The following is a 17,825-nucleotide window of genomic DNA, read 5'->3' as shown; positions in this document are numbered from 1 at the left end:
AAATATCCCCTCTCCCAGCGCGCACCCCCCCAATCCAAATCCCAAATGCATTCAGTTTTAATAAGCCAAGGTGCTATCACAGAAGAAAAATCAGTCTCTAAAAATAATAAGCTGTATGTTTACAGTGTCCCTTTAACACCATAGTCTTGATATGACTTTTGTAAATAAATAACAGAATAGAAACACAATTTTTTTGTGGGGACTTTTTTGTTGGGTTTGATTATTATTTTTTTTTTTTTTTAGTGTCGTGCTATTTGAAGTTTCTTGGCAATAAGCCAGTTCAAAGATTTCTCAAAAAGGGGAATAGCAGTTGGCTTGTGAATCATTAAATAATTCCAATCCCCGCTCCCTTGCTGGAATATTCCCTCCCCCCTCCCACTTTAATATCCATTTTGCCATGCCAGGTGTTGAGTGTACTGAAGGACTTTAAAATTAAATGAAATAAATTTGAGAGTACCTATTTCAAATTTCAACAACTGACTTGTTTTCTAAAAGTACTGTTACTGCAATGGAACAATTTCATGTTCAGTCCTTGTTTTAGATGGGCTGAGGAAATGGAGCTTGGGTATTTTACCCAAGTTAATTCAATGGCTAACGTACAACTCGAATGAGAAATGTACAGTTTGAACTGACCATTTAAAGAGACGATTTGTCACACACAGTTTGCATCCATGCAGACTGAGAGCTTTATAATTACATTATGTACAAAAAAAAAAAATTTTTTTTTTAGTTTATTAAGGCAACCACAACTTGGAGAACATGTCCAAAGTGGCATTAATACAATTGCAGTGGTGATACCCTTTGAACATTTTTTTTTTTTCAGATAAGAACACTTATTCCTTTTCTTTTTTAAGAAATAATTGCCAAGAAAGAACCTATTTTCCATAGGGGTTTGTTCTCTTTTTTTTTTTTTTTAAATAATCTACTTTATCTATTTTATTTAAAAGAACTTATCAAGGCATTGCTACCTAATGCGAATTATTCAGATCCTGGGTTTCCCATCAATTTCATGGGGAATTGCAGGTGGTAAGAACTGTTAGGTTAGGGTCCTGTCTTTTTACTCTATTTTTTCTGTCCTATTTTTATCTTTTATCTTTTTTATATTTTTTTTTTTTGGTGATTTTGTCCATGTTTACTATAACTATTACCCAGTAGTGTCTTGCCGTTTTCTACTCATATGTACTGAGCATTAAAACAACTTGGTTGACTGATGACCCCTTTTTCACATGCCATTGAAAGCGCCAAGTTGCTTCATTGAAACGTGCTATCGTAACTGAATATCCATGTACACCTTATTTTAAATGCTGTGATATTCCGATGTTTCGTGGGACAGCACTTGGAATGAGTGCGCGCGCGTGTAAGGCTCTACTTTTCTATTGCCTATATTGCAGCTAGTTGTAATTAGGCAAGTAAATGAGAAAGAAATATATAGTTCTAGCAGGAATCAGGCATTTTGGGTTAATGTGCCCCAAAGCCTGGTAGGTATATAAAACTGGAAAAAAAAAAAAAATTAAACAGATTATAACCAAGATCACAGTTGAGAAAATTACACATTTTTTTGTGTTTTTTTTTCTTTTTTTCTTTTTTTTCTTTTTTACAGTGATTTCTACTATGGTATGGTTACTCTTAGTTTCACCTGGCCCACCAAACAGAATCGGAGTCAAGCGTGCAGCCCTAGTGACAGTGTTCAGCTCTCTGTGAGGATGAACTCCCGCCTCGGGATATGGTAGGAGAACAGCAATGCTGAGATGCTGATTAGTTTTGGAAACTGTGAAGTAGACGCTCTCCCCAACTTCAACACATAACCCCGCCCCCCCTTATCCCCATGTTTTCTGCACCCTATCCCCTCTTGTTTTGGAGGAGCTGGGGCCAAAGTGATGAAGAAGAAGATGCGAACTCCGGCTGGCACAGTTCTCCGTGATGGGTTCTGGCTGCTGAAGGGACAAGTGAGTCTGCTGCTGCCACAAGGGCAAAGTGGACCGGGTGCCTCCAGTCCCTTAGTCCCAGTATGTCCCACTACTGGCACCCGACATCCGACGAGGTGTGCTGGCCTTAGGGAAGGCCTTCGCTTTCACTCCCTCTGCCTTTCCGGTGCCGCTTCACTTTCACATCCTCCTCTTCCTCCTGCGCGGACTTGCTCTTCCTTTTCCCAACCCGGGGTGTCCGGGGTGGAGGGAGAGGGGGCGGAGGAGGGGGAGGAGGGAGAGTAGGCGGCAGGGGTGGTGTCTCTCGAGCCATGTGTATGACAGCCTCAATGGTGGCCATGATTGTATCTTGAGTGGCTGCTTGCTCCAGTATCAAAGGGTTGAGTGTTGGCCTCTGACCTCTTTTGCTGGGAAGGTCAATGCATTTTTCCAGAACGGGCATTTGGTCTCTGGAGTCTTCGTCAAAGGAAAGGGGTTGCTTCCGAGGACGTCCCCTCCGCTTCTTCACGAAGTTATTGCCTGTCTTTGATTGTCTCTGCAGCCGCTTGGCTTTCAGGATCTTGTTCACGTGATCCAGGTTCTTCTTTGTGGACAGGATCTTGGTGTAGTTGCACATCTTGCGCACCTCGCACTGGATTGCTTCAATTTCGCGGCGCTTGAACCTTTTTTTCAGTGGTGGGCTGGCTGTTGAGAGACAAGGAGAGAAACAGGAGTAGGTCAAACAACAGTGAATGGAAACTCTCCTTTGTCTGCTTCCAGTGTCATGAAGACTGGATGCTTTCAAGCCCGGTAGGCTGAATAAGACTACTGAAGAATTGATGGCTGTGAGAAAGGACTCTGCATAAAAAACTAACTAAAAAATTGCAATGAGATTATTTATTACAGTCCCAGAAGAATTGCTGTTACCTCCTTTTTTGCTGTCCTATATGAAAACACAACTTTGATTATTAAGGAGTCTTCAGAGATTTCTCTCCACCTCTCCTCTCTTCTAAAGCAACAAAGCTTTCCTACAGCAAGGTTTTACCATGGGTTTGCTTCATGCTCATTTCTAAACCTCTAGTGGGAGGGAAGGAAGGGCTGCTTAGCGTAGCTGTCATATTGGTCCACTGTAAGTACTAAACTTTCTATACCCCAAAGCAATACTCCTGTTGTCTTCACTCCAGTCTTTAATTCTTACCATGGATGATAGTTAGCAGGAAAAGTGTTTGTTACTGAAACTAGTATGAGCGTACACGCTGTGTGGGTCACTTCACCTGTGGCAAATTCATTACCCCTGCCTGGGTTTCTTTACTATAATTCCTGCAGATACTAGCTGAAACTATTGAGTCACATAATTGACTTTAATGGCCCCCAACATAAGATTACCCCTGGTTCAGATCACTTACTTGAGATCTGAATGAAGTCCAAAGTCGTTAAGTCTCTTGCCAAGGTCACATTGTGAGTCATTGTCAGAGCTGGAAAGAGTACCCAGTGTTTCTTGGCTCCTGGTCTTTTGCTTAGGACATGAGACCTTGATTGTTTTTCTTAAATTTCTCATTGTCCTTTACTGAACATGGCATCTGTTCAGAGTTCAGGATTTGCACACAGTTTAAAAGTAACTACCCCATTGTGAGAGAAACAGAATGTATTAATTCTGCTATCGCAGTAACTAGTGCTCCCTTTCACTCCTAACATACCTATTCTGTGCTGTTGGAAAAGAGACGATGGAGTTCAGAATTTCTTTTCAGTAAAGAATAAAACATCCCACCAAATTAACCTCAGCCCACACCTACTTGCAAACTTAATTTACACCTGACTGTCAAGCAGTCATTTGGGTTTGAAATCCTTGAAGTTTCCAGAGCAGCCGAGACTTCGAGAAAGGTTCATTTGGGGGTTATCACTCCCTCTATGCCTAACAGGCTAATCTTCCTGCGGTAGTTTAAATAAAGTTGTTATTGTAGCATTTTCTGGAGATAACCAGGAGCTGTCAAGTGGGAGAATCTCCTCTTGCTTGCTATGGGCTACGACAGATTCAGCATAAAAACCTCACTCACCGGCCTCCCCTCTTGGACAACATAAATTATTGGCTCTTATACCACCATGTTGCTTGGATTCAGCAAAGAGCTTGCGTAAACAAACCCAAGTTACAATGCAAGAAGTAGGAGTGAGTCATAAACAAAACACAGACATATGCTCTCTTATAAATAAAGACCTGGATGGCCAACTTCCCAAAGTCTGGTTTTCATTAATTACAAAACAAAATACATTTTCCATATGTAACCCACTCCCCACACCAAAAAGAAAAATAAAACCCACTTGCAGTTTGTGATTCACAGAGGACAAAAGAAAAGAGGAATGCAGTAATTTTGGTACCAGAGAAAAAGAGAAAGGAAATGAAATATCCAAGTTGCTCAAGAGAAGCTAATTAGTTGCACAAAATTCCTCTCAAGTAGGTCACCCCAAAAAAGTGTGGATGCACGAGCCCTAAGGGCAAGTGGCAGTGAACTATTTCTCAGTCATCTGATCAAAAAAAGGTTAAATCCCTGTCACACAAAATGATTATTCTCATCTGGCCTCACTGATGATTGACATATATAGTCCCAATATTTCCAGCCCTAAGCATCCGACTCCTTTGAGTCGCTCCCAGAGCCTGAGAGTAGTTTCAGGTCAAGAACATTTAAAAAAATCAGACATTTGGCACACTCTTCATATTTGCTGTCCACCTTTTGTTTTTTTTATTGTTACTGCCAAGGCACAATTTCAAGACATTTTTATGAAAATTCCCATATTCAAGATGCAATTTTGTTCCAGAAAGTAAAGCTGAAATTTTTCAGTTAATGATGGAAATCTTGAAGATGGGAAATTTAGCAGAAATACAGGAAAAATCGCAAGGTTCATGGTAAGATCAGCAGATTTGGCATTACTCTCAACTTTCATTGGAAAGAAAGTAAGCCAAAAGAGAGGAAATGAATTTGAATAAAGCATTAGCCAAGTATCTGCAAAGATTTTGTGTCTTTACTGAGCTTTATCTGTAGTCAGTTGGTTTTGGAGCTTAGTATTACCACCCCATCACAGTCAATGAAGATCTGGTCTGTAGAGTTGGTAGGAGATGACCCCCGTTTCTAAAATGGGAACTCAATGCAATTTAAAGTGACCAAGGACATCCTTCTGACACCCTGATATTGGGTAAGTAAGGTGTAGGTCTCCTGTCCATACCGCCAAATCAAATGGGTGTCTTACGCAAAGAGGTCCAGGTGACCCAGGCTGAGTGTCCTGAGTAGAGCCTGATGCTGAGTAGACAGTTCCTGAGCAGAGCAGAAGCAAGGATCTGCTTTCTGCCACTAGTTCTCCAAAATTAACTGTTATGCATTTATGGGTAGATATCTACACTTAACATAAATCTATACGCTGAACACCACTCTCAGCATCTTCCTTCATGTTGTTTAGATACACTTCTGCCCTCTTAAAACTCCATAAGCTGACAGTCTGTTCCTTTTGGACTGAAACTAATTTTCTCATTTAGAAAAAAAAAAAAAAAAAAAAAAGCTTGCGCTGTTCTATGCTGGCTTACTGCACTAATTTTTCTTTTGTACATGCTTCAGGGTGTTTATGACTTTCTCAGGAAGCTTGTTAGAAGCTACTAATAATTCTTTTGCTTTTCTTCCTAGCAAGCCTCTGAACTTGCAAGCTCTAGAAAATATTTGAGTTGTGTTACATGGTCTGCCAATAGTCAGAATGCATGTACTGAATACGTAATATCCTTTCAAGTCAGGATTTTTAAAGGAGGTATTGGGAAACTCAATATTATTTTGACTATAAAGAGTCAGGGACATCTGATTCTACATTTGGTGTAGGGAGACGATACGGAAAACTCTGATGGGTCTGCAGGGGAAAGATTTGATGAGGTGTGCATATGACAAAATAGGAGGGAGATCTGCCAAAATAAACCGCTATTGAAGTGAGAGCCATTAGGTGTTATCAACTCATCTGGAAGCTCTTGGTGAGCAATCTCTGATATAAAATATTTTCCTATATTGCCATGTGATATACCGCTCTGCTGAAAACCAAACCTAAGTATTAATCTTTTCCATTTTATCCAGACAAACCCTGCCCAACCTTGGACCCAAGTTGGTCTGCATTGACTTTAGGCTTCGTTATTTTCTTCCTGCACATACTTTGCTGTTTGCATGTGGAAATCTTTCTTTAGAAGAAACACTTTCGTCTTGCTTTATCTCGTGGAATTAATCCAGAAGGAGTGGAAGAAGAGGTGGGCAATAGTAACAGTGTGTCTGCACGCAGCTGTATGAAAATGGCAATATGCTCCTACAGAGAATGATACAACATGGTGGCAAGCTCCATGTGCTAGGGATGCACCGGGGACACTTTTTTGCCTGGGCACACTTATGTCTCTACACCTACCCAGGCTGCATGGCCACATGCTGCCTCCATGAATACCTGAAGCTGTTTGGCAAAATCCAGCCCAAAGTGAAGAGAAACTAGAAATACTTGGTGCAGCACAGGCACTTGTACTTTTTCTTCATCATTTTCCCACTCTCCAAACAACCTTACCTAGCTTCCTCAAACGAGCAAGAACAAACACTAGTCTTAAACCACAGCTTTACTCATTTAAAATAAGGCACATGGAGGCACAGTGTTTTTCTCCTCCCCAGGGTACACAGATGCAGTGAGGCTCTGTCTCACAGACAAAGATAAATTGAAATGGCCACAGACCATGCCAGAAAGTCATGCAGGATTGATATGATGCTGGAAATAGCTTCTGAGGCAGAGAGAAATCTCCATCAAAAATATACATTTCCAAGGGTAGCTTAGAGTAGGCTGGGGGATCCACTCCAGCACAGTGGTGGTGGTGAGCCCAGTTAGATCTGACTTGAAAGTTTTCCATTGGCCCCTAACTTTATTCTGTATGGCTTTGTTATGTCTGCAGCACTAAAATCCTTCTTACTCCCTGTCATTGTCCATCCCTTTGGAGTTGCTCGAGGCCACTTGCAAGAACATGGCACAGAGAAGACTGTTTTCTCGACAGCTGGGCTCAGTTTGTCAACTTGGTTTGAATGGAGAAATTTTCAAAGAGCTCCCTATTAATTACAGGAAATCCATAGCACTGTCCTGTTTTCCCATTAACACAGTTTCTTTCAGTTTTCAACTAAATTATTTCAACATCTGGGCTACAGATAAACCAACAATTTAATTAGACTTCTGAAAATGGAAAGAATGAACTATGCAGTCAAGCATACACTTTCATCTTGAAACTGATCATAAAATATTTGTGTGCTTTCATTCTCCACTGCATTAAAAATCTGCCCTTAGTTTATATATAGGAAAGTATTAAAGACTAAACAGAGAATTCTTATTTTTTTCATATAAAAATTTATCTTTATAGTGGCTACTTTACAGCATGGAACCCTTGTTTTCACTCTTTATTCAGGAAATGAGAGGAAAATCCAAAGGAGTGCATTGAAACAGAACTTTCAATTGAATAATTAAATATGTAATCATTCCGTAAGTCAGTGATACAATTGCATTTTTTGTTGAATGTGAAATCAAGGGTTTGACAAGATCATGAAACTTCTAATGGCTGCATGTAAAGTAATGTACTCTGGGTTGCCCATTCTATGGAAATTAAGACACAATGCAAAATTAACTTCTCCATCCGTGCCCAAGAAAAGGCAAGATGATGCCTGAATGACTTGGCTCAATTTCTGGCTGTATAAAGCTATCACTTTTCTGATCTGATTCAAAATAGAAGCATAAAGTATAAGTTGATTGAAAAACATGCTATTCTGACTTATTTATTCTGATATATTTTAAATCTCTGTTCATTGCCCCAGACAATTTCACATTTGCAAGACAGAATATTATGTTAAAACCACTGAAGTATGCAGAAAGAAATCTCAGCTGCTCCTTAGCTATTCACTGTGTATTCGGCATGTTCATGCTACAGGGATGAGAACATTCAAATAAATGAACAACAGGGCTGAGAAAGGAACCCAAGAGTTTTGCTTCAGAGTCCCCTGCTAGACCATACGGGCTGGTGCTACTTGTGTCCTCATTATTGCACAAATGGTGGTATGTGAATAAAATAGATTTGATATGCCAAGATATGATCATGATAAGAAAGTGTTAGAAGAATTACAGCCTGATTATCACATTAGATATGCACATTTGCAGCTACTGCTCCAATCAGGAAGAGCAGTACAAGCACACATTGTTCAGTGCAGTGCCAGAAGGAAGAAGATGGGGGAGAAACAGAGGGGATGGAGAGAAACAACGTTACCTGCTTCAGATGTTGCTGATGATGAAGGTAGGAGAGATAATACTGGAGTCGGCATTGCAACACTGTCAACAGCTGCTGGTTTCCTTCTGGTCATCATGTTACAGGCAGAACTTTCCATTTTACCATGAAGTGAAGTCTGGTCTGCTTTTAAGTGAGGACCTGTAATTCCTGGGGAAGGAAACAAAATTTGGATGAATATTGATGAAGTAGTATGTCTGGGGAATATCTGGAAAAGAGTAATCAGTTGCAGTCCTTGCTACACTGATATATTTCCAAATTTTCCTGTGTAAGTGCCCGTAATATGGTCTTGATACTAGCAAGGATCATAATTTTTATTTTTGATAATACTGCTAAAGATGTAACATTACTGATGACTATAAACAATGGTAAACCAACATCATAAATCCACATTACTACTTTTTCTTCTCCAAGCAAATGCATGTATGAAGACAGACATCCTTTTATTTAGTGGAATTGTCTATTTGTCATTCTCTGGGTAGTGTATTCTCCAGACTCACACACTACTATTCTATAATGACTTGACTCAGTGGGTGCTTCATCTGAGTAAGGAGTATCAGGAGAAGCCTCAGTATGTAATTCCCTGTGTAAAGTACATTACCCTTACTTGTTAGGAATCCTCTTCCTAATTAAAATTTACCTTGCAACTCATTAAAGTGGTGCGAGTTAAAAAAAAAAAAAAAAAAAAAAAAAAAGTGATTTGTCATACATTTTTCTATCTAGGGATTACAATGCAGAAGAAATAACCAAAGAGGTCAAATATTCCAGAAAAATTAAACTCATGGATTCATGGCTAGTAGATTCCTCACTTAACAATGTTTTTCATACTCTCTTATGATCTGAACCCGTTTTGTTTGATTGTACATGTGTCAAATTCAAACTGCTCAGACTGAAATTTTACATTTTAGATATCTGTCTAATACAGCGGAATGGGTATCCACTTATTTATATATAGTATTTCTATGAGTTCATGTGTGTGTATACATATTGAAGATATATCTCTAAATATATGAATTTACCAAGTGGAAAGGCAGCTAAAATGCCTCAGTCACTTTTCACAATAAGATTGGAAGGCTTTTTGCCCATTTTAGATAAATTCCTAGAAGTTGCTGCTTGTAAAAATCCAGTAGCCCCGCTCTCATGAGAGCAGAGCAAAGGTCTGCTAGGCTCAGGACTTTGTGTGGTGTCTGTGCCAATTTATGAAAACCACTTGCAGTCTCTGTGATGATCAGGCATCCAGGGCAGGCATTCATTTTTCAAAGGTAATCCTTCATAAATTCCTTCTCTTTCCAATCTCAACCTGCACATGGGCCTCAGATAAAATGAATCAGATTTTGGCTGTTAAATTATATTAAGATACAAAAACCACAGAGCAGCTGAGATTTGAAGGCTCATCTTGACACTACTTAGTCCACCTCACCCTGCTCAGGGTCAGCTAGAGCAGGCTGCCCTGGACTCTGTCTGGTCAGGTTTTGAGTATCTTCAAGGATGGAGACCCCACCATCTCTCTGGGTGACCTGTTCAAATGCTCAATCATCCTCACAGTAAAAACGCTTTTTGTGATATTCAGACATAATCTGTGTTTCATCTTGTGCCCACTACCTCTTGTCCTGTCACTGGGCACCACCGAGAAGGGTTTATCTGCACCTTCTTTTCTCTTCCCCACCAGATATTTGTACACACGGGTAAGATCCCCCTAAGTGTTCTGTTCTCCAGGCTGAACAATTCCACCCATCTCAGTTTTTCCTCATAGGAGAGATGCTCTAGAGCCTCAAACATCTTTGTGGCCTTTTGCTGGACTCTTTCCCGTATGTCCATCTCTTTATTGTACTGAGGAGCCCAGAACTGGACACAGTACTCCGGGTGTGGCCTCATTAGTGCTGAATAAATTGAAAAGATCATCTCCCTTGATCTGCTGACAACTCTTCTCTTAATGCAACGCAGGAAGCCCTCAACCTTCCTTGCTGCAAAGGTACATTGCTGGATCATGGTCAACTTGGTGTCCACCAGGACACACAGGGCCTTTTCTGCCAAGCTGCTTTTCAGGTGGCCAACCCCCAGTAAGTACTGGTGAATGGGGTTATTCGCCCCCAGGTGTAGGACTTTACACTTGTCCTTGTAGAACTTCATGATGTTCTTGCCAGCCCATTTCTCCAGCCCGTTAAGGTCCCTCTGGTATATCAACTGCTCCTTCCAGTTTTGTATCTTCTCCAAATTTGCTGAAGGTGCACCTCTACCCAGGTCATTTATTAACATGTTAAATAATTTTGGCCCTGGTATTGACACCTTGCATGCACCACTAATGATTGGCCTCTAGCTGGATTCTGTGCCCCTGATCACAACCCTCTGATCTCAGCAGTCCAACCAGTTTTCAGTCCATCTCAGTGTACATTTATCTAGTCTGTTTTCATCAGTTTGTCTATAAGGAGGTTATAGGAGACAGTGTTAAAAGTCTGGCTGAAGCCAAGATAAGCAACATCAGGTTGATAAGGCATGATTTCCCCTTCATAAACCCATGCTGACTAATCCCAATCACCTTCTTGTCTTTCATATGTTCAGAAATGCTCTCCAGGATTACTTGCTCCATCACCTTCCCAGGGATTAAGATGAGGCTGGCCAGCCTGTTGCTCCCCGGGTCTTCTTGCACATATTAGACTGACATTTGCTCTCTTAAAGTCCTCAGAATCCTCTCCCAGTCACCACAACCTCTCAAAAATAATCAAGGGTGGCCTCATAATGACATCAGCCAGCTCTCAGCACTTTTGGGTGCATCCTGTCAAGTCCTCTGGAGTTATGCATGTTCAGTTTATTCAGCTGTTCCCTAACTAGATCCTCCTGACCAAGAGTAAGTTTCCTTTCTTGATCAGTCTCAGGGCCTGGGACTCCTGAAGACCAGTCTTACCAGTAAAGATCAAGGCAAAGAAGACAATGAGTAAGTGGTCTTTTGCCACCAGGGTCCCTACTCCATTCAGCAGTGGGTCCACATTTTCCCTAGGTTTCATTTTGATGCTTATGTACCTACAGAAACATTTCTTGTTGCTCTTCTGCCTTTGCTAGATTCAACTCCAGATGGTTCCTTTTTCTGTCTGACATTACTCAGGAGTTCCTTGGTCATTCATGCAAGTCTCCTGCCACCTTTGATTGATTTGATTTGCCACTCAGATTTGGTTTGGCATGTCTCAACAATTTCCCTGATCCAAGCCCCAGGTGAGCAGAAACCCCCCCCCGGACAGTAAGTCAGGTCAGCAGATGTGGACCTTTGTCCCCTGCAGCTGTGAGAGCCCACTGCTATTCCCAGATGCACCTGGATAGCACCAGTTAGTTCCTCAAAGAGCTCTTACAAGTACCCTGATAACTTTCCCAGAAGATCAAGAAGATCTCAAAGCAGAGCCAGAAACTGCCGCACAAACACACCAAACAACATTTTCTTGTAGTTGTGGCTTAGAGTTGCTATGAACAGTTCCTGCCTTTGTCTCTTGCACATAAAATGTGAAATATTGGGAGACCTATGGGTTGTCTCAGAAACTGTGGAAGATATCTCCAGACGGCTCAGGCACAGAAAAATTACACTGTGTGGAGAGTCTGAAAGATGGGGCTATAGAGAGGGGCCAGTCGGAGACAGGATGGACCTGTGACCTGATACCAGCCTGGGACTTAACAGAGGAGAAGAGGGGTGAGTGCAGAAATAGTCATGAGCAAGACAGAATGACAGGTCATGACTTGGTGGAGATATGCAGAGCAGTTTCTGCCTATTAGACCACACATCCTTCCATAGCCTCAAATCAAGTACTAAACATCTCAAATTGTATCCATTCAACTTCAATCTCTCTCTGCTCAGCTCCTCTGTTGCAAATGAGAACAATAATATACCCTCATCTCCAGAGCAGTGCTGCGAAAATAAAATTATCAACATTCATGAAACATTCATCTACTCGCATCAAGGCTTAGAAATGTGGAATAAATGAGACATGATGTCACACACCGAGTAGCAAGAGGAAAATCTGACTACCGAGTAGCCGTTTGTTAGGCGAATGCTGAACAATGAATAAAGCAGTGTCCCATAGAACAACTGGGACATCTGACCAAGTAATTTCACCTATGGAATCATAGAACTGTGGAACCATGCATATGCAAAACTGAGGTTTCACCACTCCATAGTACCCGAGTTTGAGCCTTAGCATTATTTATGCGTGAATGTAGTTTGTGCGCAAGAAATGTGCACATGCGGGTGTCTGTATCAATACACACAAACATATATGCATGTGCATATGGTACATAATAATGCTAACAACCTCATAAGTTCAGCATCTGGTTCTAATTAAACTGAAGGGCCTATATAAAGAGCCATATGAAAACATGCAGCTGTAACCTGTTGACCTCTATTGAAAAAAAAAAAAAAAAAAAAAAAAAGTCTCTGTGAAGCTGTGCTTCAACATATCAAGGGACAGTCATTCATTTTTTCAAAGGTAATCCCTCACAAACCACTTATCCTCTCAAATCTCTACCTGCACACAGTGTTTGCATTAGGGACCTTGATTTATGGATTCCCACTCCTTGGATGGAGAGGCCGACTTCCTGTTGCCGTGGTTACTTGGATCTTGGTTCAAGGTTAAACTACTCCCAAATCAAAATCAGTGGCAGGCACAGCATCTAACAGCCAGGTTATTGACTACCCTAGGATGCTTAAAGGTCAAAGACCAAAGTGCTGCTTACTGCCTTTGGGGTGAGTCAATATTTTCAATATTTTTATTCTGTTTCTTCTGAAGAAGTAGTTGCTGCTCAATTACCACCTATCTGGGTTTAGCAAGGTCATACAGATCACTGAGGAAAATCCTCCCCCTACAGAAGAGACACAGTTGTAATGAATGACTTCAAAGTTTACATGGCCCAATTGCAGCTCATCGCTGGTGGATCGTGGGTTCAGCCATCTGTCTTTTGTTTCAGGCACTTGGTTTCTTCAGCCTATATCGCTCACCTCACTGAAATTCTCATCTAAATTGAACAACGGGAGTAATTTATGGGATCTGGAGCAGCCAATAAGGAAGAACCGTCAGGTTTCTTTCACAGATACCAAAATGCAGACAGAGACTCAGAGGCACAGTTGGAAACCCACGGAGGTGCGGAGATTTGCTGTAAAGGCTGTGATCCACGCGGCAGTCGTGGGAGGTCTGTCCCTTGAGTGGATGGATCTCTTGGTGCTAATCATCACCTTCCGCTGGGCTTTTCCTTCTCATTTGAGGGGCTCTGTTCAGAAGGCCTTATGTAAAAGAACCTGTCAGTTCAACCCATCTTTGACTCAGATGAAAAAAAAAATCATCGGCAACACCATCACAGAGCTTAAAATTTACACACACTTCCAGTGTGTTTTATCCATTGCCTCTCCTCCAGGAAGAGAACAAGATGATGTATATGGGTGGCCTGTTTCAGACCTTATTTATCACCTGTCTGTTGATCTTTATGCATTTCCTCCTGATTAGAGCCCACTTCATCCCATGAAAGACATGTACCTTAACTTTCCTGAGTCCCACTGGTAGCACAGACAAGCGCACATGCAAGCGAGCAACCGGTGGCAAAGCAGAGAGGAAATCAATCATTATTTGTTTAAAGAGAAAGGGCAGAAGGAAAGCACTGCTTCAAAAGCGAGGGCACACATGAAAGAGATTATCAGGAACCTAGAACAATGATGGCATGATTATAAATAATCATAATGATCATAAGTAAAGGGGTGAATCAGGAGAAGCGCTATTCTAGTTCAGGGCAGACTGTCAGAAGAATGTGTACGAGGGAACGTAATACTGATGCTATACCAGCCTTTTTCTTAAAGATTTAGGGTTCCCCTACTTTGGATAAAAAGCTGGCATTCTTCATTCATTGGCCAGGCAACTGATAATTAATACATTAATTTTAAAGGCCTAGTCATTATTGTTGTTATTAAGTACTTACACTGCAAGTAATGTGGTCTAACTCCATTGTGCTAAGCTCTGTATAAATGCATTAATTAACTATCCTTGCTTCACTGTTAAATCATGCTCACTTTGCTTACTGCATTCATCTATTTTCTCTCATCTTGTACTTATATGGGAAGTTTCTTGGACAACATCCACCTTTTCTTCTTTAATTTGTTTACAGAACCAGCACAATACGCACCCAGGCTGGAACTCCAAGTGCCCGTTCAAGAGAGATAATAAATGTTAATTTGCCATTGGAAAACAGAGAAAATCAGCTGATAAAAATTGATTTCAGTGAAGCTTCTGCTAGGGAAGATTTTTCTTCAGAGAGTTCATTGCATTGGATTTCATACTCCCCACAGATTTCTGGAAATCCACAGCTGTACTTAAATTGTTTATGCGTCTGACCATTGTTATTGGAAAACTCTTACAAACGATTTTTCTCTCAGTGTCTTTGCACAATGTAGCTATGCAATGCAGCTGTACAGGAATGCACATCTAAACATTAAGTTAGTCATAGTATTTGCATTTTGATAACTCCTTCGTTTTAAATAAAGAACCAGAAAAAAAACTTGTATCTGGGTGAATCTTTTCTTAAGGCTGATTTTAAATAAATCAGTCAAAAGTTTGGCATTGCATCATATTCCAGAAAGGAGAACCGAATTACTATGTGATAAATGTAGTTAAGGAAAGTAATTATTCTCCTTAAAGTAATATTATTACCTTTTTAACTTATGGAATTCATTTCCCTGGCTTCTATTTGACGTGTATTATAATTTAAAAATAACTGTACTTTCAATGTACAGCACTGCTTTATGGCTTTACATCCTTTTATCTTCCTCCCTTTTCCACCATCATATTAGAAACTTCAAATTCTACCTCTTCTATGAGGGATTTTCTTTTCTGCAGAATGTGTCCCCCTGAATAAAACCAAATTCTTGCAGAATAAAAAAAAATAATAATAAAATAAATTACTCTCTTGGCCAACAGGAAGAATTTAAGACATGGAGACTTTTTTTTTTTTTTTTTTTTTTTTTTTAAACCAGAATAGCTTTAGAGAAAAAAAAAAAAAGAGGGAGACCGAGAAAGCCATCATTAGATAGATCTTCTGATCTTTATCTGCAGTAGCACAGTCAGAAGAGCTAATGCTATGATGATAGCTTTGAAATCTCTTAGGAATTGGATAAAGAGAAGCGATAGTGATGAACTCCCAGCTAATAAACACAGAGTGCTTATTTCTGCAGAATGATCAATTTCCAGATGTCCTGAGGCTTGTCTGATACAGTTGATTTACTCATTCTCCCTCACTTCACTAATAAAGCTCAAGTCCAACATCAGATTAGAGAAGAGCCAGATTTCTTAAAGGGGCAGGAGGAGGGCTGGCATCATGGCACACAAATGCTGGGAGACACACTAATCTCTTCTGTCTCCTCCTATAACCACCAAGCTGTTTTAAACAGCTGCTCTCCTCTACTGAAATCATACACTTTATCCGCTTTGGGTTAGTACAGTAATACAGACAATTAATTTGTTATCTTGTTAGTGGAAATTTAATGCAATGATCTAAAAGAACTCTTACATATTGTGATAAACTTTAGTGCCTCCAGGGCGCTTCTCTTCCATAGGACTCATTTCACATCCCATCCATTATGCAAATGAGATGTGGAAATAGTTTAGTTCCCCTAATGTATCCGTACACTGATGGATTGCACAAAGTCAGCCCTACTGAAACTAATGAGGTTAAATGCATCTTGCCATTCCTTTCTACTTGGGTGAGTGTCTGCGCCTGAGTTCAAGCAACGCGGTGCAAGCCTTCCTCTTCACTTCTTTATGAAGATAATTGTGTTTCCTGACAGTGGCAACTGCTGCATACCTGAACCCTCACAAGGCATTACTTAAGCAAGCAGAGCAGCTGCTGTTGCTATGTACAGCTGTGGGGTTGCCTGCAGAGCCTTCAGATCATCTTCCACTTCGGGGAGGTGGGTCCCGGGACTGTTCAGAGATGCAGGCTGCAGAAATCTGCAGCCTACAATGACATGAAGTGTTTGAAAACAACATAGCTGTTAGTGTTATCGATGAAAGAACTAAACCCAAGGAGGAAAGGGTAAGGAACCATTATTTTGCTCATCATCAGAATGAGTCTCAAATCCCCATTGACCCTCCATCTAAAAGGATAATCATCTGTAATTTGAAATTTCAAAAGGCCAATCTTCCACCTGTTCCAAGCCTGTATTTGCAGTGAATTAGACTTCCTAGGAGATGTAGTCCTGAGCTTTTCCTTTTGGTTTTGTTTTGGGATGACTTTTTCTTTTACTGGTATAGGAAGAATCATGGATCCTCCATCTCATTCCTTTCCCTCCTCTGCATATTGCCAGCATGGAAATGGAGACAGGAGGCTGAGGAATAAAGGCTGCAGATCCCACAGTCATGGGAGACGAAGTGATGTATGTCTGCAAATTCAGTCCTTCATGTATTCAAATATGAAAACAATTTAATGGAGTTGGTGGAGGCAGTTCATATTCCAGGACAGAATGGGGCAGTAACCCAAAGGGGCTGTGTGTGTGCTCATACCCCATCTCCTGAGCCCCACTGTGTGCCCTTCCCAGACCCCCAGCCCTTCAGAGTGGGATCAGGATTTGAAAATGTCATAGAGTAAACCACAAAATTTTGTCATGCCAGGAGGTGATGAACACTTCCTATGAGGATTTTCAGTCGAAGATGGATCAAAAACATGGTAGTTAGATGTGGGTGACAGCAATCAATCCATTTAACAAGAGAAAAACTCAAGGGTTCAAAAGACTAATTCATAGTCAAAGACTCCCGAATCCCAGGCCTTGTGAATATGGATTTAAGCTAAAGGGATTTGCTAATGGGTTCGGAGTCAAAGGCTTTTCCTGCCCAGAGCCTCAAACTTTTACTTGAGCAGAAAGTTACAATTTACAGTTGTCGGAGACTGACAGAATCAAGAGGGAGAGACAGAGACTGATGGTGTTGGAGAAGTGAAATTTTTCATGAAATAGCAAATGAATCATTTAATACACAGTGATGAAGAACGAAACTGTCTCACAGAGGGGGAAGGAGAAAAATTAAAGTTTTTGAAGGAAGTGAAATGAAAAAGAAGTGTTTGAGGGAGGATGGTTAGGTGGAAGAGTGAGCTAAAGGGCTCTTTTTAAAGGCAAAAAAAGCCCTTAGCTATGCTGAGGTGCAGAAATAAAAGGCCTGCAGCTAGGAGCAAGGAACTACCCAGAGATGAGTAGTCACACTGAGATGAGCTGTCATAGCGGATGAGGATATGCTCACTGGGGAGGAAGGAAACGGAAGATAGGATTTCTTTCTCAAGAACGCAGCTGAGGAAAGACAGATGGGGAAATTTCAGTCCGTAAGTAATGAGAAAAGTCAAGGGTGGTGTTTTGAGTTCTTGTTTTTCTTAACAACAGGGATGATCATTTTTAAATGTGGCAGATAGAGCTGATATTCCCTAGGCAAATGGAGATGGGAGCAGTTCGTATTTATCACAGATTAAATGGGACACTGACAGCTTTGGTAGGAGAGTGCTGGCATGAAGCATGAGCAGAAGATTCAAGTTGCTAGTGGGGGGAGGATGAATGAGGCACAAGGGCTGGGCTGGTGTAATGATGGAGTCATTTTTCAGGCACATCC

General features: G+C 40.9%; 1 protein-coding gene across 2 annotated transcripts in view; it reads right to left on the bottom strand.

Annotated features, from left to right (window-relative positions):
* Nucleotides 1–226: 226 nt before the first annotated feature.
* SETBP1 (SET binding protein 1) overlaps nt 227–17,825 on the bottom strand; it is a 237,654-nt gene continuing 220,055 nt past the window's right edge. For both annotated transcript variants that reach the window (XM_026865481.1, XM_026865482.1), the window contains 2 exons: nt 8,200–8,367; nt 227–2,609 (listed from right to left, as the gene is read on the bottom strand). In XM_026865481.1, the coding sequence (XP_026721282.1) occupies nt 2,053–2,609; nt 8,200–8,367 (725 nt within the window). In that variant the 3' untranslated portion in view covers nt 227–2,052. The remainder of the gene's footprint in view (nt 2,610–8,199; nt 8,368–17,825) is intronic.

Source organism: Athene cunicularia, assembly GCF_003259725.1.
Source record: "Athene cunicularia isolate RWA chromosome Z unlocalized genomic scaffold, athCun1 chrZ_part1, whole genome shotgun sequence".
NCBI classification, from domain to species: Eukaryota; Metazoa; Chordata; class Aves; order Strigiformes; family Strigidae; genus Athene; species Athene cunicularia.
The sequence above is the reverse complement of the archived record's forward strand: the minus strand, read 5'-3'. Positions and strand labels throughout refer to the sequence as shown.